The sequence below is a fragment of the Falco punctatus genome (genome assembly GCF_963210335.1).
Source record: "Falco punctatus genome assembly, chromosome: 3".
Taxonomy (NCBI): Eukaryota; Metazoa; Chordata; class Aves; order Falconiformes; family Falconidae; genus Falco; species Falco punctatus.
Window position 1 is genome coordinate 69,678,688 of NC_137582.1, and position 23,680 is coordinate 69,702,367.

The 23,680-nt window shown below is 35.0% G+C and overlaps 1 protein-coding gene across 10 annotated transcripts in view; it reads left to right on the forward strand.

The window, feature by feature from the left end:
- Positions 1-23,680, forward strand: part of ZNF236 (zinc finger protein 236) — a gene marked incomplete at its 5' end in the record, with an annotated part of 96,124 nt that overhangs the window by 42,263 nt on the left and 30,181 nt on the right. For 9 of the 10 annotated variants that reach the window (XM_080378516.1, XM_080378520.1, XM_080378519.1 and 6 more), the window contains 13 exons: positions 587-790; positions 3,962-4,106; positions 7,048-7,308; positions 7,564-7,814; positions 8,525-8,626; positions 13,415-13,569; positions 14,706-14,812; positions 14,914-15,065; positions 15,181-15,390; positions 15,878-16,157; positions 16,601-16,704; positions 20,776-21,141; positions 23,058-23,203. In XM_080378516.1, coding sequence (XP_080234642.1) covers positions 587-790; positions 3,962-4,106; positions 7,048-7,308; positions 7,564-7,814; positions 8,525-8,626; positions 13,415-13,569; positions 14,706-14,812; positions 14,914-15,065; positions 15,181-15,390; positions 15,878-16,157; positions 16,601-16,704; positions 20,776-21,141; positions 23,058-23,203 — 2,483 coding nt within the window. The remainder of the gene's footprint in view (positions 1-586; positions 791-3,961; positions 4,107-7,047; positions 7,309-7,563; positions 7,815-8,524; positions 8,627-13,414; positions 13,570-14,705; positions 14,813-14,913; positions 15,066-15,180; positions 15,391-15,877; positions 16,158-16,600; positions 16,705-20,775; positions 21,142-23,057; positions 23,204-23,680) is intronic. The other variant, XM_080378518.1, reaches the window with a different exon arrangement.

Sequence of the window (23,680 nt, forward strand, 5' to 3'; positions counted from 1 at the left end):
AGTTCACCAGCTCTGTTTGCCTTCAACTTACCAAGATCTCCGGTATCCATTCCAATGAGAGGTTTTCTACCAGATTTTGCATTGCAAATGTCTTTCTTGAATAATTCCTGTTGGTGTGCTTTTTTGACTGCCATCAAACAGCGCTGACATTTTCAGACACCAACCTGGAATTTCTTTAAACTTTGTCACATCACTGTTCCTCTTCTTTATCCTATTATATATAATTTTTCTGTGTGTTTGCTCATTCTTTTTTCTCACAATTTTTTAACAGTTTGTTTTGGAAGGACACTTGACCCACTATCTGCAATTCTTAGGGTAGCTTCTGGAACCCTTTGAAATTTTGCATCATCCAGTTTCCTGATAACGAGCTTGCTTGAAGTGATAAATGCTGCAGCCAGTTAGTAGTTCAGCAATTTCGTATTTACTTTTGATGGGATTTTATGGATCTCTTGAAAACCTATTTAATAGTGAACACTGATAGAAAACAGAGAAAATGCAGAAAAGAGAATCTGTATTTCAAAGCTACATTTATAGAGTGGTGGAAATAAAATCACAAACTAATTTTTTTTTTTTTAATCTTTTGCAGGTGTTAGGCCTTTTGCTTGTCCTCACTGTGACAAAAAGTTTAGAACATCAGGCCACCGGAAAACTCATATTGCTTCCCATTTTAAACATACCGAACTAAGAAAGCTGCGACATCAACGTAAACCTGCAAAAGTTCGAGTAGGAAAGACGACTGTTCCAGTACCAGACATTCCTTTGCAAGAGCCCATACTCATAACTGATCTAGGTAAAGAGCAAGTAAATCCAAGCTCTCTTGAAATTTGGATTTCACTAGAAAATAGAGGTCACAGTTTAATTAGGCAAACATGTTCAGAGTTTACTCAGAAAGATGCACTTTGAAATAAGTCATCAGAAATAATCAGACTTCAGAAAAGTGCCATACTTTATAGTTTGCTTGCACTAGAATTAGTAAGAAGAATATTTTTATTTACAGAGAAGTTGCATAATCCTTACCAGAAAAAAGTGTGTGCATTTTCACATTGCATTAAGAGAGGAGTATAATTTAAATATTGTTAGACTGTGGGTATAGAAAAAATGACAGTTTATGACCTAGATTCTTCTTAAGATAATCCTGTTTGTTAAAATTACATACATTAATGTGTTGGTATGTTGTATAGTTTTAGTGTATTTCTTATAATTGTGACCTCAACTGAATTAGTGGTAATTATTAGTGGTAATATTTCAAAAAAGGGCAGAATAATTCTGGAACATGCTATAGAGAATTCATACAGTTATTTTAATTCGATGTAGAATAATGGTTACAGTATTACATAAAACCACCTTTTCAAAGAAGGTCAGTTTCTGTTATAGCTCAATCAAGAAAATATATATTGTTGTCTAGTAGAGGTCAATGTAGTGGGCAAGGCATTAACTCTTCCCTGTTTGACTCACCAGCCTGCTAACCTCCCTGCCTTGTCTGTTGTGGAGTCACCTTTACATAGCAGAATCTTATATTGGTAATATCTTTAGCTTCTAATGATAAAATCTTTATCATACTTTAAAAACCCTTTTGCTTTCACTGCTTCCAAAAAGTACTGTATGCAGGTGTTATTTTGGTATTGGGTGTAAGACATTCAAATTTTCAGAGTAGCAACAAAACTTAGCTGACAGCTTTAGCTATTCAGATCACACAGTATTTCTTTAAGTGAACTCTGAACAGGTACAGTCCTATTTCTTCATTTTTAAAGAAAAAAGCACTTTAGATCTGTGCAGTGAAATTCCAGGTTTTTGGGCAAAAAGAAATACTATAAAAGTTGTTTCCTAAAAGTACTGGTAACACATGAAGTCATCTGATACTGGAATGTTCAATGCAAAAATGAGAAGTTCCACCATTTGTCTAGAAGGTGTCATGTTTTTTCAACCCACTGACAATATGTCCATGGTTCCCAGAAAAAAAAAAAATACTTCTTTTAGAGTTGACAAGAAACTAGTATTGTTGCTCTGTAATAGTGGTAAAATCTTTGAGTGGCACATTTGATAAAACAAGTTGAGATACATTTTGCTTTTTTAAAAAAGTCTGAATTATTCTAAGACTATTTAAGAAGTCTACAAACTGTTCTTTACCTGTAACAGTTTGTTTCATTTTATTGCATTAGTTGATAGTATTTATTGACTAGGAAATGCAAAAAAAGTTTGTTCTAACTTTTTTCGTGTGTGCTGTGGTTACAAAGATGGAACCAATGGGAGAAAATACCGTTTTTCTAGAATGTTTCCACTCAGAACTGTATCCAGTGTAGAGCCACTTTTAACTGTTCTAACAGTCTGGAGAAATGTTTGATTTATCAGAGTTGAACAGGTTGAGTAAATAGTTTGGAAGTGTTTTATTAGGAATTTCTGTTGATTCTGTTCTCTTAAGTATGTTGTTAGGAATTTCTGTAGTGCTTCTGCAGACCAGAACCATTGTAACCTGGGATATGCTCACAAGTTACTCATCTGTCATTCATTAATTAACTGAATTACTATGTTTTTGTTTGATCAAAAATAATTGGGAGCAAATACTTGTCATACAAAATTCCTTCTCTTGTAATTGGAAGACTTGTCATCTGTACACTACTACTAATTACAATCGCAGATGAATGAGAGAAGGAATTGAGAAAGTAGGGTTGTAGGTTTCATTTTGGTGGGGGGTTTGGTTTGGTTTGGGATTTGGGGGTTTTTGGTTGCATTGTGGTTTTTGGTTTGGGTTTTTTTTGAAGAAAAAATGTTTTTCCTAGACCAACTGAGCGAGTTGGGAAGATGAAGGAAGTTTTGGCATATATGGATTTATAAATATATGTATATAACATGCATGTATATACATACACTTTTTCAAGTCTGACACAAGAAACTTGTTCTTTTTTCATTGTTGCCATCTGCTCTCAAAATTGAGAGAATTCCCTCTCCTTGTCTTCTGCTCTTTTCAATTTTACATTTGGAAGTCAGCAGAGACCCTTTGGGCTTTCCTTTCTGAATATGAAACATATCAGCTAGATGAAGCAGTCTGAAGAAGGAAAAGATGGCGTACAAGGCTTCTGTGTGAACATTTAGGACCATGAAGGGATCTTCTGCATATTTGTTGAAACTTTTCATCACTCCCTCAGCCTTATGTTACTAGTATTGTGATGAGTGCTTTTGACTTCACAGATGTGTGAATGAGGATGAGTTTGTTTACTTGAGAACTCTGCTGCTGTTCCCATTCTGTCACAGTGTTTGGGATGATACCACTCTGTTGGCCGCTTCTGAGACAGCGTACTCCTGCATTAGCGGTTGGACCTTTAGTAGCAGGAACTTTTAACCAAGTTTTCCAAAATGACACTTGACTGACTTCAGGGACCAGTGTATAAAGAGCATTTGTTTAAATAAGTTGGTTTGGGCTTTTGGTGTGGTTTTCCCTATAAATTTTTGAAGGTATGCAGAGAATTAGCAAGACTGATTAGCCAGTCAAAGGCAAATGCATGTCTTTAAGTAAAGGCACGTGCATATCATCATGTTTTGTACTTTTCACAAACTGAGTTTTAAATATTTGTTGAGTTATAATATATATCTGGGGTACATTGATTAGATGTCATTTGGTTAAGGTAGCAATTGGGAGAGAAAAATATTATTTGATTAGAGTATTTTTTTAAAGTTAATGCTTATTTAGGACATAAATGAGTCTTAATGTGGTGGGGTGGACCTATGGATAAAAGAAGAGCTATCACTAAAATGGATAGAATGTGCAATATAATATATATAATGCTAAACAGATGCATGCATAGTTTTAAATAAGTGCTGTCAACATGCACATTTTCTTTATATTCTCATATACTAAAAGTTTGATCACTTTTTTTCCAAATAGTAGCTCTTCAGACTACTGCAACTTTGGAATAACTTTACGAACTAATTTTTCCTTTTTGTGTGTGTGTGTTTATGTGTGCAGGTCTTATCCAGCCAATCCCAAGGAATAGCCAGTTCTTCCAAAATTATTTTAACAATAATTTTGTGAATGATGCAGACAGACCATACAAATGTTTTTATTGCCATCGAGCCTATAAAAAATCTTGTCATCTTAAACAACACATCAGGTAAAATAAAAAGAAAGGAAATGTATGTAATAACAAATTTATGGAAAATCATGAGATTTATATAGTATTCACTGAAAAGACTTGATATTTTACTATTTCTTAAGTAGTGAACTGGTGATAACTGATTTTTCTGGTTAAGTTGGAGGAGGCTTTGGACTAACTCATACCTATGTGCAGTCCTAGTAGTGTAAGTGCTTGTATTTAGTGTGTAGTTTAGCAATATTAACATTCAGACTCTTTTTCCTAAACTATATATAAATAATAGCAAGCATTGCATGTGCATTCTTGTTTAAATTTTGTAATTGCATATTCCAGGTCATCTGCTTTGTGTGTAACTCCTATTTTTGAAGAAGGAAATTAGCTTTTTATTCTGTGTGCTGTTTTCCGTTTACTAAACTTAAAAGAATTTGGAGTTACTCTGATTGAGTAAGGAGTTCTTGGGAGTAAATGTTGAGTAAATCTTCTTGGGAGGATCATTTTGTTGCTTGAAGTTCAGTTCAGGTTCCATATAGTGGGTGTTTCTTACAACCACGAGGTCATGGAGTCACAGAAGAATTTAGGTTGGAGGGGAACCAGTCGGAGGTAACTAATCCAAACTTGTTTTCAAATGAAAGAGTAGCTTCAAAGTTAGGTTGGGTTGCACTTTTATAGGCAGTAAGCTTTGATGTTTAGTTACCAAATATTGCTCACTGATTTATAAAGTATGAATAAGTGGAGGAGAAAATACGAAAAAAACTCAAAACCTGAAGATGATTACTAGGATCTAAGGAAAGATTCCATACAAGCAGGTGGCAGTATGCTTGTTTCTGCAATGTAAGCTCTGTACTGCTTTCTTACTTTCTCTAATTGAAATCATGATGAGTTCCTCATGTTCTCCTTACAAGTTCTGTAGTAGTAGGTTCTCAGGCTGGCTTGAAACAGTTCTTGGTTTCTATATGCTGTCTTAACAGGATGGGGGTAGCCTTGCAATGTCTTCTCTTTTCCTTTTGTAATATCCTGTCAAGATTTCTCAATGTCTTTTGTAGACATGATCAAGCTGGACTAATTTAAATCAAACTAATTTTAAATAGTAAGTGTTGCTGGTTTGCATCGTTACCACCTTCAACGTCCTCCATTGAAATAGTTTGATTTTAATTTTTTCACACGTCTCAGTTTCAGTAGCGGTCAATGGCTAGTTACTATTAAAATGTTAGTTGCCACTAATGAGGACATTGTCTGCCTAAAGAGGGCCTTATTTAGCCTAACGATAAGCTAAATTTATGCATATTTTACTGAAGCATTTATGTAGTTTACAGTTTTATTTATATTCATAGTTTTTAATTTTTTCTTTGTGTTAGAGAAATGTAGTTGACTGATTTACCTAGTTAATTTTTCTTTTTTCAAGTTCCGTCAAGATTCTTTGATAATTAAAAGTGTTTTAATCACACAGAACATGAACAGCTTGTGACTTAAACAGTTGGTTTACATGCACTGAATACTCAAAATTATTATTTTTTTTTTATTATTATTTTGGTCAGAATACGTTTAGAGTTTGAAAGTTCTGTTCTTCAGATGCCTGTGCTTGAATTCAGTCTGCTGTTGGGTATACATTTACTCCAGCCTCAGTATAAACTAGCTTTAAAAGCCTCTTATTATGTGCATCTTTCTTTTTCTTCTGCCATACTGAAAATGCAAAGTACCAACCGCTTGCCACTGTGCTTCTTTCTGATTGATGTTTGCAGGTGGTATTCGTGTACGTTGAGTACTGAGTGAGGGTTAGCTTGGCTTTATTAGGGGTTTTGTGGAGGAATTAGAAACTTTTCTTTTTCCATGTTTGTTCTTCGTAAGTTGGCATTGCTATACCTAAACTACTAAACTTGACACTTGTGTGGTCAGTCTGTCTTCACGGAATGGTGCTGATCACTGCTTAGAAAGCTTGCTTCCCTCTCTGAAACAGATGGAAATTTGTATTACAGGTATATTCAATAGAGCTATGACTGGATAATGTGTCAGATTCTCCCACAGGCACACCAAGAAAGGGTTGGTGTACCCTACCGCTGACTTCCATAGACATATATTGGTAGCAAAACAGTCATCATGTTATGTCATACTTCTTTAGTATGGCGTCTGATGTGGTGGTCAAGGCTACTGTAAATCCTAAGGCATCCCTAACTTTTCTCAATTATATTAAATCCTGCTTCCTTTATCTTCTGTTTCCTAGCGTTTACATGGCCTTCCTCTTGGTTCTCAGTCCTGGGATGCTACAGTCGTAGCCCTTAAAATTTTTGTTGCACTCCATTTCCTAACCTGACGTTCTGTCTGTTTTATATCTCAATGTAGTCATAAAGGGGACGTCCTCCAGCACCTCTGAAAGGAAAGATATAGTGAGTGGGACACATTGATAGTATAGGTGAGAGAGTTTCCCCACTTGAATATTGTTTTCATATAGCAGTCTGCAAGACTAGTTGTACTGTGCCTCGTTTAGGGGGTATTCAGAATGGACACAGTTCTCTTCCTGAAAGTTTCATTATTAAATGTAGTAGCAGTAGGATATTCTATGAGGAGGACCATATATTTTTCTCTAAACTTTTCTGGACATTGTTTTAGCTGAATTGAGGAAAATACATGTGAATGATACTACAGTAATCTGAAGAACTGGTATGTTATCTGGCATGGAAAAATTCAACCCAGATATTTTAATTGAGGAAATATGATCATTAAAGGAGATTGGACTGTAGAACATAACTAAGACTGTCAAGACTATATTGCTTCTAGCCCTGACAGCGATCACATGCAGATTATTTACAGCTTTAAATTTTGGGTATTCTTAACTGAGGCCATTTCCTTCCATATAGCAGTCACCTTAGTTTGGTTTATTTTGCTAATTTTAAAATATAGTCGTTTAATAACTTCGTAAATCACACTGTTAAATCTACTTTACCTTCTGCTTTCTCTTAAAAAGGTCACATACTGGTGAAAAGCCATTTAAGTGCTCACAGTGTGGAAGAGGTTTTGTGTCAGCTGGAGTTCTGAAGGCACATATTAGAACACACACTGGATTGAAAGCTTTTAAGTGTCTTATATGCAACGGGGCCTTTACTACTGGTGGTAGCCTAAGGCGACATATGGGGATCCATAATGACCTTCGACCATATATGTGTCCGTATTGTCAGAAAACATTCAAAACATCACTAAACTGTAAAAAACACATGAAGACTCATAGGTATGTTTACAATTTTTACATGAATCCTTCAATGTATTTCAGTAACCCTTTCTTAAAGATACTTGGAAAGGCAGCTTTGCTGTGTAGCAAATGCTCATAATTGAATAAGGATGTTTATAGGTAGCAAACACTTAGGTTGCTCTGAAAGCGTGCAGTAAGTTATGATGTATAGTAAAGTGAAAAATTATTTATGCAAATGGTTAGTATAATTGTCTAACAGAAGCCATAAAAAGTCCTTCTTACCTTCCATTGCAGATACGAACTTGCACAACAACTTCAGCAGCATCAGCAGTCTGCTTCAATAGATGATTCTACAGTAGATCAGCAGAGCATTCATGTTTCTACACAGATGCAAGTGGAGATTGAAAGCGATGAGCTACAGCAGTCAGAAGCTGTTGCAACAGATCAGCAGGCTATTTTAGAGTTAGACCAGCAGCCAGTAGTAGGCACAGAAGAAACAGCACTAGAACAACAATTGGCTGATCAGCCTTTAGAGCAAGATGAGGGTGAGTGTTTGAAGTATGGTAAGGGTTATAATGAGATAAGTTTACAGGCTCTCAAATAACTTCTTCTCTACACATGTCAATGATTTGAGTTTCAAGATAATGCAAGTAAACAACTAGAAAAACATATGGAGTAAAAGCTAACTAATTGTGTATTGTACTTTTTTTTTCATTCATTGGTGTTTAGTTTACTGTTAAAAATCTAAAAAGATTAAGGTTTGTGCCATTTAGTTGTATTGATAAAATCTACTAAGCAAATACACAGAAAAATAATACTATGTGCACAAAACTTTACCACAGCACCTCTATTATTAATAAAAAGCACGGCTATGTAGTCTACTTAAGAAGTAATACCTGTGTTTTGAGGTGGGAGGATGCAACATATTTCATGTACTTATTCTATCAGTAATAGTGGAACAGAGTATTTTAGTTTTGCTTATTTGGTCTTTTTCATAGTGTAATGAGTTAGCAAGTATTACAGAGGAGTATAAATACACAGAGGAGTATAGCCTACATAAAAATAGCGAAGATTTAAATATCTATTCAGCTAATAGTTTTTTATTTATTTTTAGTGCAGTGAAAATTTAGATGACTGTAAAATGTGGGGTTTTGGGAACAACTGAATTATCCAGTTAATTACATCATCTTTTCTTGATATTTTTTCCTTTTATTGTTTGTTCCTTTTCTTTCTCCTCTTTCTTTCCCCTTTTCAGATAGGTTTGTGACATCCCAGCATGCTTTACAGGAAAACATCACTCAATTTGAACAAGCAGCTATAACACAGCAGTCATTTGATCAACAGGGCTTGTCACAAGGTTAGTAATAAAGGTTTTTAAAGTGATTTTTATAAATCTGGCTTTACAGCATAGTTATCATAAAGCATTTCAGAAGTGAGCATCCACAGTCAAAGTAACTGCAATGCAGAGAACTTGCAAAAACTTTTTCTTAAATTACTGTTTTGAAACTCTTATTTGGTAGAATATTTTGAGTACTTAAATATGAATAGATTTTGCTTTTATGAGCTGATGTGTAGTCATTATGGGGTTTATGGTCAGGCATTTCATATTCTTTCCTCTTGTTTGTGTTTGAAATCGCTGTTGCAGTAGACAGTTTACACAATTTGCCCCCTTTTGTTTTTTATAAAGCTATGTAAGTAACAAATCAAGAAATTGTAAACATTTGGAACCCTTCCTCCCTCTAAATACTGAGAAACATGTGTGAGGCTTATGTAGCCTGCAGAGAATGAAGTAATGACTGTGTTCGTTTGCTTTTCACAGCTGAATTTCTTGAGTTGTTGCTTGATATGAAACAGCTAGTTTGGTTTTGGTTTGGTGGGGTTTTTTGGGGTGGGCAGGGAAGGTGGGGTATGTTCAAGGGGTTTTCATTGGTTGGGAAGGATACCTCACTGGCTGACGAGTTGATGTCTTCCTCCTTGTTTCAGACTCCAGGAAATAACTTCATATTTATATAACTTGTAACCAGTAATTGGTATTTCTATCTGCTTAAACTTCTCTGTTCTTCATTTCATTCCCTGTTTAATTATATAGCAGCAGTAAAAGTGTGATTGACTGTGCTAAGTTGCATGACACTATGAAGAAGTAGTATAATTTGTTGCAGGTTTTAATTTTGTAGGTTGTGCTGCTTTGTGTGTAACTGAAAAGAAATTTACAGTCTCCACCTTTATTAAACAAGACTGAACCAGGTTCTGTTAAAACCCTATGGATTATTTTCATTGGTTACCTGTTTCCAAATGAATGAAAATAAACTAGAGAGAAAAAGTGCAGCCTTTCACTCTGTGTTACTTTCAAGAGTGTCGGTGGTTTTTGTTTGAATTTTTACAGCTCCTTTGAATTTGAAAATCCAATACATAAACCTTGTTTTGTTATCTCATTTAGACTTCAGTTTCTTTGTAACTGTATCTTCTCCATTAAATAAATATTGACTACTAAGTGATTTCTTGAGGAAGGGGGAGACTCTTCTAGATCTCACGAAGCAATTCTTCCATCATCAGAAACCTAGGCTGATCATCGGTACATTTATAAAACTGGTACAGAGAATCGGAACGTTTGTGGTGTGGTTTTTTTGGGCTTTTTTTAAGTCTCATTTGTATAAGATCTCTCCTATTCTACTTGGAATCTCATCCACAGATTCCCAACTCTTTGAAGTTTCCTTGAAGATCCTGGAGCCCTTCAAAATTTTTGAATTTCAGGTAGGTAAGCATTTGCGCGGATGCATGCGTTAAATTGGTCGACCCTCTCCCTATGTCTGCATCTGTGCTTCATGCTCCTAATTTCTTTTTCCTATCAGCTAGGCAGAATATTCAAGCTTAAAACATGTCTTTTTTTATCTTTGATATCTGTAAACTGTATTCTTGTTAAAATATTTTGGCTCAGTGTTTATTAATAAAACGATGTAGGAGTTTTAAAAAAATCTTTGGTGGGTTTTTGATTTTTTTTTCTTTTTTTAAAGAAAAAAGAGAATCTTTGCATTCCAGACAGATGAGGCCGATCTCTAGGTCTGCACAGACCTGTCAGTACTTTGTTTATTCTTTCTTTGTAATGCTTCTACAGAACTTCTGGTTTCAGATAGATTTTCTTCTTAATACGTTAAGGCTTGTAAAGAAGTGCAGATCTTAGGAGGGTGTATCATGATCTATTATTTATTTGAGCTAGTTTTGAAGACTGAGAAAAAGCACTTGTGTTCTTTGTAGTTTACATATTCAGGCATCTTCATTTGAAGACATCTTAGTGAGGTCAGAACAACCAGATGGATCTTTATGAGAAAACGTCTTTGGATTATTGAATATCTTCTGTCACCAAATGTGTTTTCATATAGATTATCACCTTTTCTTCCTTTAAGTCTCCCTGTAAGCATGGTTGAATGTTAATAACTCCATTAGTGGTGATAGGAGAATGATTTGAAAAACTACAGAAGTTCGAATACTGTTATTCTGTAGTCCATACAAATACACACTTGCCACCAGACTGCTGTTTTGTTTTCCTGAGTAGTTGATGAGCAATCTTAGGGCTTGGAATTCTGATTCTTTCAGTAACTATTTACGCATTGATTCTAGTCAATACTGTTCAGCTAGTCCAAAAGTTACCTAGGAAGCAAATCTGCAGAGCGTTTAATTGTTAGTCACTGACCTGCACTGAGATGCACATGTGCGTGTAGATATGTTTGTAATGTTAGAATTCAGATGATCAGTAAAGAATTCAAGTTGTGCCTCAACTAAAATACTGTATTTGCTATGAACTATCCGACTGTTGTTTTCTCATTCTCATATGCAAGACATGTATCTTTCCACTAGTAAACTGACTTCTAGCATATTCTGTTCTTTCAGTATGTTTTGTTAATGTAGAAGAGAATAGGTTGGGTGGTGTCATAAAGCCAAGAAAAAACTTGTACTGCAATAACACAAAATCCAAGTTTAGAGGACTTTGTAGTATGAGGCTCCCCTTATTGTACAGAGTTTAGGATACTCTTGTTCTTTGAAGATTAAGCAAAAGCTTCTGGGAAACAATTTCTAATGATGACAACGAGAGCAGAAAAAAAGGTTCTGAAATTTATTTGTCTTTCAGACTGAACATCTGGGGTTTGGTGCTTGGTTTGTTTTTGTTTTTAATGCTGTTCTGTAGAAATAGTATGGTGATAGCAAATGCCTTTAACATGCTCAGAATTGTTAAATCTTTTTAAAGTTTTGAGTGGAAATTGTCCTTCATACTAGGGTATTGAGCAAAATGGGGACACATCATGTATGTTCTTGTACAGCATTGATTTGTATCTATTCCAGAACTACTTTCAGGAGTAGTATTTCTTCCTTCAGTTGGTCCCCAAATACCTCTAAATTCAGAACTTTTCTTCCTGAGCGTTTTGTTGCTTGGTCCTGGGAAATTTTTCAGGATGTCAATAATTACTTTTATTAAAACACTATGAAGTGTGTCATGGTATGGCAAATTCTCTTATCTTTCTTACCTAGTAAAAAATACTTACAGGTTTCAAAAAAAGTTGCAGGTTTTTTTAGATAGCTGTTTCTTTGTACATTTCATAGTTCTGTTGGTTTTTTGAGGTTTGTTTTTTTTTTTTTGGTTTTTTTGTAGGGCATGGAAGTGGCATTGCTTTTGCTTCAGTTTCTTGAGGCTTGTTTTTGGTGTGTTCTCATCAAGTGTAGTGGGAATACCAGTTTTTCCATAAAGGTGCTTTTAAAATGAATTTGAAAATAGAAATTAGCAGCCCTCTTATCACCATAGAGCTTTGCATTGCTGTTCTTCAGGCTACTTTTTTTTTTATTTTGTCATTTCAATAAAAGAGTTATTGAGGTGCAAGGTTCAGCTTACTGAATTTTTTTTCTTTTAATCTTGGTAGTTCTAGGAGAGAGAATAATATACAAATTGCAGCATTAGGTTTGGTGAGAAGTTACAATCTGACAATGCTTTCAAAATTTGTTTACATGTATTAGTTTTTGCTTTATGGTGTAAGCAATAGCATACAAATAGGTTTTTTTCTTATATTGATAACAGTATTCTTCTGCTGTGAAAAGTGTCTTTTGGGAAAATTTCTGCTTAAACTTAACATATCCCAGTTTTTGATACACTGTAATTCTGAACGTTCTTTAAGCATTGCTTTTTGGCCTTTGATGCTGTGATCATCTGATATGGGTTTGTTTCTACCCTGTTTTCATAATCTTCACCCTTTTTGTCCACTAAAGGCAAACTGCACAGAAATAGTAAAATTGCTGCCCTTAATTTAATTACTGGTACTTGTGGTTTCATTTTTTTTCCACATAACATTGATTATTTTTTTTATATATTAGAAGGCTTAGAGGGGTTGATAAAAGGGCATCTCTGATAGCACTGAAAACCCCTGCAATCTGAGCTGTACTTCCCTGGCTCTGAATCATTGATACTGTCATTTCATTCATTCATTTAGAAAAGGAGGTGATTAAGATCTGATATTTCAGAAGAACAAAACTGAAAAAAAAAATCTAGGTCTTTATACTGGAAATGTGAATAAAAATGTTTATTTTTTACTTTGCAGTTTGCCTTTGAGAGGCTCTACTTTACTATTATCTAAAGAGTGGGAATATGTGGAGGAGATCCAAAGTAGGAGAAAATGGGGTTACTTTATCAGAAACTGGAGTTCTCCTATTGGGTCATCTCCTCCACTCACCCGCCATCCTCCCCACTGAGCTTTGCATCCTTGTGATCGGCTTCCAGTGTAGTTAAGGGAGCGTGGTACCAACGTGGATAAAGGGAGATGGGTCAACCTGTTTGACACATGCATGCTTACGTACAAGAAATTCAAAATTTCAATGGCTCTAAGGTAATTTTGGCACTTTGAAGAAACTTCAAGCAGTGTTTTTCTGTGGAGGAGATTTTCCAATAGAATTCCAGCTCATGGTAAGTAACCCTATTATGCATATTACATAGATGCCAGAAACATTTGTGTATTTTGACACTCAACAGTGAAGAGTATAAAATGAGTATTGTTGTATGGTAATACTGCTTAATCTCTTTCAAAGGTAGTCTTCAAAAAAGGTGTGGTGTTATTCAGAGTCCAATTCCATGTATTTTCTAGGTTTGTGACTGTTTAATTTCTGGCAGGTTTTACTGTGAATGACAGCTACAATCAACAGACTCAATTTCCAGCTGTACAACAACTGCAGGATTCAAGCACACTTGAATCTCAGGCTCTTTCAACCAGTTACCATCCACCATCTGCAATTCTTCAGGTTCCAAATACAGACACTATTAATGTAGTAAGTACTGCCAGAAGGCAAAATTCATTGTTCTGTGTTCAGTGATGAGTTTGAACTATTTCGTTGATGATTAGATAAACTGAGCAGTCGGAAAAGGTTCATGATTTCTTTCTAGATTGCTTGTGTTTAACAACTGGAAAATAAAAGGGTGAGTGGAGGATAAGTGACCTGGCCACATGTTTCTAAAAAAAAGTTGTACTTTTTGATGCTTGAAAAAGGATCTAATGCTATACAGTTGGATTAAGTCTAAGACAAAGGAAAGGACCTAATGTTATAAAACACTTCTACATTATTGCACTGTATTCTGTCCTAAGTCTTTAATTTCTATGGATATAGATATAATTAAGCAGTAAAAATAACATCACAAACGTGTAGTGATGATTCATGGAGCTTGCATATTGTAATGTATGATGTGGTTTTGTGGTTCTCGTCTGGTTAAATTTGTAAAAGAGTTTAATTGCTAAAAATAAAGTTTAAATATAACTTCTTATGATGGTAGCAGTACCTAGAATGGAGACTATCTGTAGTAATGTGTTTACCATGATGACCTGCATCATTATTGTCCCTTCATGCTTGTTTGCAAAGGGCCAGTGTCGGTCAGAGAACTGAGGTGGGTTTTAGGGTCTGGAAGAGTTTGAGTGATTTCAGCATACAGGCTTTGGAGTTTTCTTCTCTTCAAATCTTAAAACATGTTGTCATTCTCAAGGATTTTTCTGTGGTTGTTTTTGGTTAGAGGAAAAAGCTGTTCAAGAAGTAGTGAAGTCTGTCGGCAACATTGCATCTTGCTACTCAGTGTGGGGCCCATACTGTTTAAAATGGCTGCTTTAGTATTAAGTTTAACCCTTCAAACACCAACAAAATGTACAAGACTCACATGTTTTTGTCTAGATTCACAGGGAAGTGGAAGTGCAGCACGTTGTCTGCTTATTCTGATTCAGCAGGTGCACGCTGCTGCTTTCTTTCTCACTATGAAAGAGTGAGGTATCAATTGCACTCTTAATTTCTGGTCAAAAATATATGAAATTATAAAATTGATTACTTGTGTTGTCTATAAATGCTGTAATCTTTTTCTTGCCTATTTGTGTGACTATTTCAGTATTGTGTTATTGAAATTTACTTGAGACTTTGATTTCTAGACTACTCGCTTGATACAAGATCAGTCATCACAAGAAGAACTTGAATTGCATACCCAGCGGCCTCATTTTCTTGAGGATAATGAAGATCAAAGCAGGCGTTCGTATAGGTTGGTTACACTTTTAGGTTCTGTCACAGAACTTCCTGAATCTTTTACAGCTAACAGCTAGTAATTATATGCAACTAATGAAAACCATTTTCTTCTAATAGATGTGAATATTGCAACAAGGGTTTTAAGAAATCCAGCCATTTGAAACAGCACATACGATCACATACTGGTGAGAAACCTTATAAATGCCAACTCTGTGGCCGTGGCTTTGTTTCCTCAGGAGTTCTTAAGTCACATGAGAAGACTCATACAGGTAATAGAGTATACCAGTTCAATATTAGCTTAACTCATGCTTGGGTTTCATAAATGTCTTGTGTAAGTCAATTTAAACAAATGGCATGCTACTTATTTGTTTCTGTTACTTTAAGGAGTTAAAGCATTCAGCTGTAGCATTTGCAATACCTCCTTCACAACTAATGGCAGCCTTACCAGGCACATGGCAACTCACATGAGCATGAAGCCTTACAAGTGCCCATTCTGTGATGAAAGCTTTCGAACAACTGTTCACTGCAAAAAACATATGAAAAAACATCAGGCAGTCTCAGCTGTAGCAGCAGCTACTGAAACAGGAGGGGGAGGTAAATTATTTCATTTTTACTCTTCTAGTCATTACAACATAGCAAGTACAGATGTTTCAGTGGATTACATGAATGCTGTAAGAGTAATGTTATAAATTAGCCTTCCAGCATGCATCATGTCTGATGTCCAGAGCTGCTGAAATTGCTCTGTTATCTAAATTGTTTAAAGAAATCAGTTTTTCAGGAGCCTGTCCAGTATATTAAAGGTATTGTATGTTACATAGTTAGTGTGTCACTAAAATAGAACATCTTTTGTCCTAAATTACTTTTATCTGTATTTAATGATTGTAAAAATAATAATTATAAATTCAGCTTTATTTAAAAGGATTGCAGACATGAGTAGTTAGACCTCTGAAAGAGGTTTAAATCCAAGCATGTGAGGTAGTGGCCATGGGTTTAATAACAAACCCTTCTATTTTTGTGATTTCAGCTGACAGATTAAAATAAACAGACATATGTAATAGTTTTTGGTGTTTTTTTTTAATAGTTGCATGTGTTGAAGATGATGATGAAAACTCTGAAAGAACTTCCAGGAAATCTCGTCCTGGTGTCATAACTTTTACAGAAGAAGAAACAGCAGAACTGGCAAAGATTAGGCCTCGAGAAAGTGCCACTGTCTCAGAAAAAGTTCTTGTCCAGTCTGCTGCAGAGAAAGACAGAATTAGCGAGATCAAAGATAAGCAAGCAGAACTGGAAGCGGAGCCCAAATATGCCAACTGTTGTAGTTATTGCCCCAAAAGCTTTAAAAAACCCAGTGATTTAGTCAGGTAAGGAATGTGAAAATTTTGCAATTTTCTAAATTGTTCACCAGAAACTTAGCAGTAAGAGTTTCGTATAATTTTTTTATGTCTAAGCTAAAGTTTGACTCGTATTTACATACATTTTTTTATTTTTCAGAACAGTTTAAAAATGTGTCAAAAAGTTAGATATCCTGAATGTGACTAAACCAGCCTTTTCATATTTCTTTCCCTGTGGTATTATATTTATTATTATGAAGTTTTAGAATAAATTATATTTTTCTTCCTGTAGGACTTGCATATAAAAACCAGTTTGAAAAAAAGGCAAATGCTTAAATTGTCTTCTTTACTAGTTCTGCTTAATTTAATACAAGTACTCAATTATTCTAAAATTAATAAGATACAAAATACATATTTCTACATACTGACATAAAAGTAGAAATTCACATATACATGTATTCTGGAATTATTAGGCATGTTCGTATCCATACTGGAGAGAAGCCGTATAAGTGTGAAGAATGTGGGAAGAGTTTCACTGTAAAATCCACTCTGGATTGCCATGTTAAAACGCACACAGGTCAGTAAGATTTTGAATGTCTTAGTTCAAACTAAGTTCAACCTGACTGTTGTAACTAAAGGTTTTGCAAGGAATGGTATTTTTCATTATGATCTGAAGAATGGCGTTATGAATGAAAGTGCTAGGTGAAATTTGGTACTTACAGCATCATCAGATGAATCACATTACCATATTTTGAATAAACCATATCATTACAGCCTTCTGTATTTAGGCTTATAAAGCCTAAAGTCATAGTCGTAGCTCATGGGAAAAACTATGTCTATATCTATAATATTTTAATTTCAAACCTGCTGTAGCATTTCAAGGCTAGAATGATTTTCCTGAATGAGACAGGTGGAGTTGGAGGATTTTATAAAATTAAGTTAAAGGAAAAAAAAAAAAAAGATAAACATTAGTTTGTGCTGCGAAGTTGATTGAAAAATAAGAGTACAGAAGATTCAAGCATTCAGCTATTTTAATCATGCAAGTTGAATATAAACCTAATTTCTGTAATATTTAGATTTTTATAGGCATTTTCTTTGTATCCCTGAAAGAGGTCTGATTTTAATAGCAGTATTGTTAAATACCAATTCTGTGTAAATTAAAAAACTTTATATATATCTCTCTCATACTAGTTTTCTTCTTACCATCGACCTTCTGTAATAAACCCAGCCCTAAACTAATTAATTTCTAAAACTGGCTACAGTTTTGCTGAGGTGCATTATAAGCTTTTTTCAAAAATGCAAAAAAAAGAGCTTATAATTAGTGTATCTATACTTTCTACTGTTTAGTAAGAAATACTACTCTTGTGTGTTACACCAAATCCCTGTGTAAATTTAGTAACTTGTCTCAGACAGTAGCAGGTGCTAAGGGTAATGAAAAGAGCGAAGCAGGATTTGATTATGGTCCTCTAGGTTCAAGCAGTCTGCAAGTTCTGGGACTCTGAACTAGAGATTGTATCTTTTTGCTCACTGCCTTTAATGGAATATTTTACATTAGTTTTAGCCAGTTGCTTTCTGAACCCAGAAAAACTGGCTGAAAACAAATGGTCCAGTACATACAGTGGTAATAAGATCCTTGATTCAAATCTGGTTTTCAGCATGCCATCTGATGATTTTGTTCCTAAGCCCACTAGTTCTTTTGTTTGAGAAATAATAATAAATTTTTCCCCTTTTTCCTTTTTTCAAGCTTGTGCTGATTTTTACAGACGTTTTAATAATACAAAACATAACTTTGTAAATTATTGTTTTCATATCCGTAACAGATTCTTCCAAGCTGTTTTTCATTCTCTCTTTCACGCTATTTATAGTGCAAGTTTGACCAGCTTGAGTCCTCGCTCAAGTGCTTAAAGAACTCTCTTGTCGACTTCCAGCCTTGTGAAAATTGTCCATGTAGTCCTACTTTTTGGTTTTAGTCTCAGAACTATTTTTCTTTAATTCATGAAAGGACTCTGCCCTTTCATCCTGTGACAGCAGTTTTTTCTGAGATCCTTTTGTAAAAAAACTGTAGAACTCCAAAAGTCCAGACACAGTCTTGTTAGTGAAAATCTGGCCTCCTTCAAAGACCTCTGACAGATTTGTGAAGTGTAATTTTCTCTACAAATGCCACATCAACATTCCTGTGTTATAATTCATTTGAAACTATGGGTTTTTTTCCATTCTGCGTTGTAATTGGGACAGCTCATGTTGGATGATCATGAAGTTCAAGTGGTGTGTAGCTTCTGCATTTGAGCTTGGATCCCTTTTCAGAGGGCTGTTTTTTAATCTGTGGGCAACACCTACAGCTAGTCATTCGTTGGTTATATGATGAGCCATGCTTATTTAACTGAACGATTAAAAAAACTATTACAGTGTGATTGTCTGGAACTTCCCTAACAACAGTTGAGTTTGAAAAGCTACTCTGCTCTTCACCTGTAAAAGAAAGTTGCCTGGATAGGAATCTGCCTGACTTTATCTGCAAAAAAACATTGATGCAAAGAATTAGTTTGGGTTTTTACTGGAGCTTCTGTTGTATCACCACTTTTCAGACCAGCAGTTGGGCTGGAAGTTTTTCAGAGCTGAACGCTTAGTTCCTGTATCCTGATACAGCATACAGTGGGATAAATGAAGTCACACATTTTGTTGCTTTTCTAAATTCCTATATATATGACAGGTCTTGTTAACATTTTACTTGGGTAGCCAGTAGTCTGCATAGAAGCAATGACAATTTGGCATTTGCCATTCCTGTATGATTCCTCATCCCGATTCGTGATCATCTTCCCTCCAGGTTTCTCCTGTGGCCACTACCTCCCTGTCCATGGATAGCTTTATGTTCTGGTTCATCCAGAACATATTTTTATTATTATTATTACTATTATTATACAAATTATTTATTTTTATTTTTATTTTTATTTTTATTTTTATTTTTATTTTATTATACGTTTTTATATATTGTATAATTTTAATATATTTTATATGTATATAGTATATACTATATGTGCATATAATTTTTGTTATACAAATTATTTTAAAAATAAAATACTACACAAATACAAGAAGCCCAAGAGTCACATCATAGTCTGATTGAATATTTTAATGTTCTGTTTAAACAGGACTTCAGATGTTCAGTGTTTTCTTCCCTGCTTATTTTTTATTTTAACTTCCCCCTCTCTCTCTCCCTCCTTTCTCCCGATGGTTTTTGGTTTGGTTTTTTTTGATGGGAAAGACTGTCCGATGGTTTTCTTTGTAGTACTCTGAATGTGGTAGACAGCTTTGCTTCAGTCCAGATCCCCATTGTCGGACTGGCTCATGTTATTCTTGGGCTTCTCTCTATTATTTGAAACAGAACATTGTAGGAGGTTTACTTAGTTTTGTTGAACAAAAAGTGACAACAATGTTAGGGTTTTGTAATCTTAAATCTGTAATCGGAAACAGGTTGAATTGTAATTCAGGAATTTGATGAGAGACTCTTCTGTGTAAATGGAAACTAGAACTCATTAGCAGGAATCGTAGGCACACATTGGTTTTATGACTTCTTTACCAACTATAAATGACTAACATCACTGGAATATAATAGTGCGTCCTGATGTGGAAGTTGTCAGCTTTGTTTTGGGGTTGATCTGATGGTTTGCCAGGTGAAAAGGATAGCATAGTCATATTTACTACTTTTTTTTTTTTAAAAAAATTATTTTTCTGTCACCGCAATAGAGAAGCCTTGATTTTATTCTTTGGTAAGGCAGCTATGTAAAATACATTGATTTCTTTCCCTTGTTTAGCTAGGAAGGAATATTGTGCTGGAAGACCTGCAAATTTCAGGAGCTCTAGTAGATTTTCAGATGCAGTGGCATCTTTTCTGCCAGATGTTTACATTGTGCTTTTTGTGAATTGTACAATTGTGCATATGGTTAAATGAAATAAACTCCATAGTTAACTGTTGTTATTTGTAGTACTTTAAAATTCTAGTTGAGACAAAAGATTTTTTTGAAATAATACGGAATCTGAAAGGAGAGAAAAGAAAGAGGACTGTCTAGACCAAATTTTTGTACCTCTAGATTACTTTGAGGTTTTTGATACTCTGTTGTACAATGTTATGTCACTTATAAATTTTATTTGTTTTCTACTTGTAATCCATTAATACTAGTCAGTATTGAAGTAAAGGCTGAAACAGAAGAGTAATGCTGCTGGAATTAAAAAGGAAATTAAAAAAAAAAAAAAAGGAAACTAGTGGCTAGGTAAGGAGAAGCCAAATGCTGAAGAGGTCAAGATGAAACTTCTAATTCTGCAATTTTATGAGCTGTGTAGTTGAAACGACTTGATTAGTCAGGAAGGTGAGATGATGTGGAGGACAGAGGCATCAATGTGACCAAATTAAGATTCTGCATGAAAGTTTTAACCAGCACATCAAGTTTTAGAAATGTGAGAAAATTAAGACACCCTTCACTGAGATCCTTAATTCTTTAGAAAATCAGCCAAAATTATAAAGAAAAAGTCTAGCTATTTCAGATTTATTCTGTTTGCATTAGTTTAGAATCTGTATTTTTTTGAATTGTTGGTACAATGCTGTTGATTTTTAGAGGTTCTATCACTTACTATTCTGTTTTTGAAACTTTTCCAGGCCAGAAGCTCTTCAGTTGTCATGTATGCAGTAATTCTTTTTCTACAAAAGGGAGTCTAAAAGTCCACATGCGTCTGCATACAGGAGCAAAACCCTTTAAATGTCCACACTGTGATTTACGATTTCGTACTTCAGGGCGCAGAAAAACCCACATACAGTGTCATTATAAACCAGAGGCAAAGAAGGTTAGGAAACCTGTCTCCCGTACTTCAGCTGAGGGACTACAACCAGTCAGTCTTCTTAATTCATCCTCTACAGACCCGAATGTTTTCATCATGAATAACTCTGTTTTGACGAGTCAGTTTGATCAAAATTTACTTCAACAAGGACTTGTGGGCCAGGCTATCCTGCCTGCTTCAGTGTCAGGTAAAAATGGATGACTTTTTGGTGGTGGTGTTGAGATCAAGTACTGAACTTTGCTTTCTATTAGAGTTCAGAAAATTATGCCAAACACTACTTCCAAACAGGTAAGAGTTGTGTGCTGAATTCATGATTCAATGCACAGTGGTGGCATAAATAGAACTGTATTTATTTAAGAATGAAAGGGAAAATACATGCAGTTCACTTAAAAGATCTCTTCAGTTCTGCTGTGGTGTTACACTGCAGAAAGGAAGAAAATAACAAGTAGCTGGAGTACTTGTGTTCTTTTTGGTAATACTCTGTTGCCTTTCCTTAAAAAGGAGAGAAGCAAAACAATTATTCTGTAAAGCTTTCGAATCTGTAAGATTTATTTTGTATTCAAGCATTAGATTATAAAGCAAAGAAAAGTTTATCTACATCAGTTATTTGCATGAATAATGAAGATTAAGTGATATGCTGTACATGTGTAGTTAAAAGTCCAAAATAAAAAGAAGAAAACACACACTCCCAAAAAACAAAAGAAGAAAAATCTTTAGGGATGCAAAAAACCTACTACTGTAGGCATGTATGTTAAAAAATTAAATGTCTAGGATATGAAGTCTTACTGATTGACAGTGGCTACAGCTGTATTAGAACATTAAATGTGCCATAGACCATTCTTTGACTCCGAGGCCAGCTGGCACAGAATACCCAACAAGCTTCATGTTGCAAGAAAATGACCTTTTGAGGATGATCCTCGCAACTTCTAAATTGCTTTCGGGAATTGTTTGTGTAAGTGCTAGCTGGCCTCTGGTGAAGTTGGAACAGGGACAGTTTTAAGAGCAGAACAGTGTTCAGGTGTCTGAAAATGTTCCCTGGTACTGTTAAATGTACTGCTTAAGTTGTGGGCCTTGGACTGTCTGTCTGTCACTTCTGAAAGTAAGACTTTGATTTTCTGTGCTGCTTTGACACTTCTTTCAGTACATATCTGTGATTCTGAAAGTATGCTTACCAATTCACAGTAATCTATCAGTCTCATTAACTGTAGCCATTCCAGTTTATCTCATTTGACCTAAACTGTTGCCCAAAACCATTGTTCAGAAGATACTAGTAAATTTTGACAGGCACAGTGAAGTGATAGATTCGTGATTAAAAGCTATCTGATGTTTGGTTGGTTTTTTGAGTAAACTCAATGAAAAGGAGTCTTTAGCATGTTTAGATGTCCTAGAAAGAGGCAGGAACCTTCTTAAATTGAGATTAGTGATGCGAATTTTGCTCAGAGCAGGTATTTCTTGGGTGCGTTGTAAAGCAGACTTATACTAAAGGATTTTGTAGAGGGAAAGATAGATAGTTTTAAAACATCAGCCAGAGGAAACTGGTTGGTCATACTGAGAATGTTTGGAGAAAAAGGTGTGTCAAACATAAGGTGTCTTGGTCTGTTCAACTTTTGGCATTAGGAGTTTTCTAAGTTCTGAAGGTTTCAGATTGCAAATGCTAATGTACCTTTATTTCCATTCACATGAGTATATAGGATGACCTTTGACACCTTCTCGAACAGTGCTTGTGCTGTACAAAAATGTGGCAGGAGCTTTCATGTTCAGAGTCAGAAGGTACATATCACGTGTGAGTGCTACTTTTATGTAGGCATGGCACACTCTCCAAGGAAACTTATATCAAATTTCTCCAGGTTTCCGAAGCTACTCTGGAGTGGTGGTTCTTTTGTAACATGCTAGTTGATGCTTAAATAGTAACAATCCCTGAATTACATAGCATTTATGAAGCTTTAAGATAGGCAATCATCTACTTCAAATTATTTTTCTTGGCATAAATGTGTGTGTGTGTATAGCTTTTGTATTTGATTATTTTTATAAATTAAATAATCTGAAAGAGGCAGTCAGTAATGATAAAGAAAAACATTATAATATAACTGTTTTCTTTGGTAGCTGGAGGTGACTTAACTGTGTCCTTGACAGATGGTAGCTTGGCCACTCTTGAAGGAATACAGTTACAACTTGCTGCTAATCTGGTTGGACAAAATGTTCAAATTTCTGGAATAGATGCCACCAGTATTAACAACATAACATTACAGGTAGGTTGCTCGGAGTTGCCTGCTTTTAATTTTATAGAGTCACTTTGAGGGCTGAAGGAAGTTTAAGGAGCATACCTAATTCTGGAAGAGTTCCTTTGAGTTGAACAAGGCGTGCGGCAATACCATGATGTATCAGTTGTGCTATGTTAGAAGACTTCTAGAATAGCTGCAGTGGTTTTTTTTCTGGTTTGGTTTCTTTGTTTTTCAGTTTTTTCAGTTTTTTTTCACCCCTCTGGGATTTTGGCAGATTGCTTTAAAATCTTTTTTTTTCTTTTAATTACATTTTGTCTTTTCACTTCAAAAGCATTTTAGGCTCCCCCCCACCCCCGAAACAAACCAACCCACCCAAGTTATTGCACAAAAAGTTCTTTTGCTTAGCATAACGCACTTGCATCATTTAGCAAGCTTTTAATATTTAGAATAATTATTTAAATTCCTGTTGAGCTTATAAAATGAATGACAGGAAAAGATGAGGTG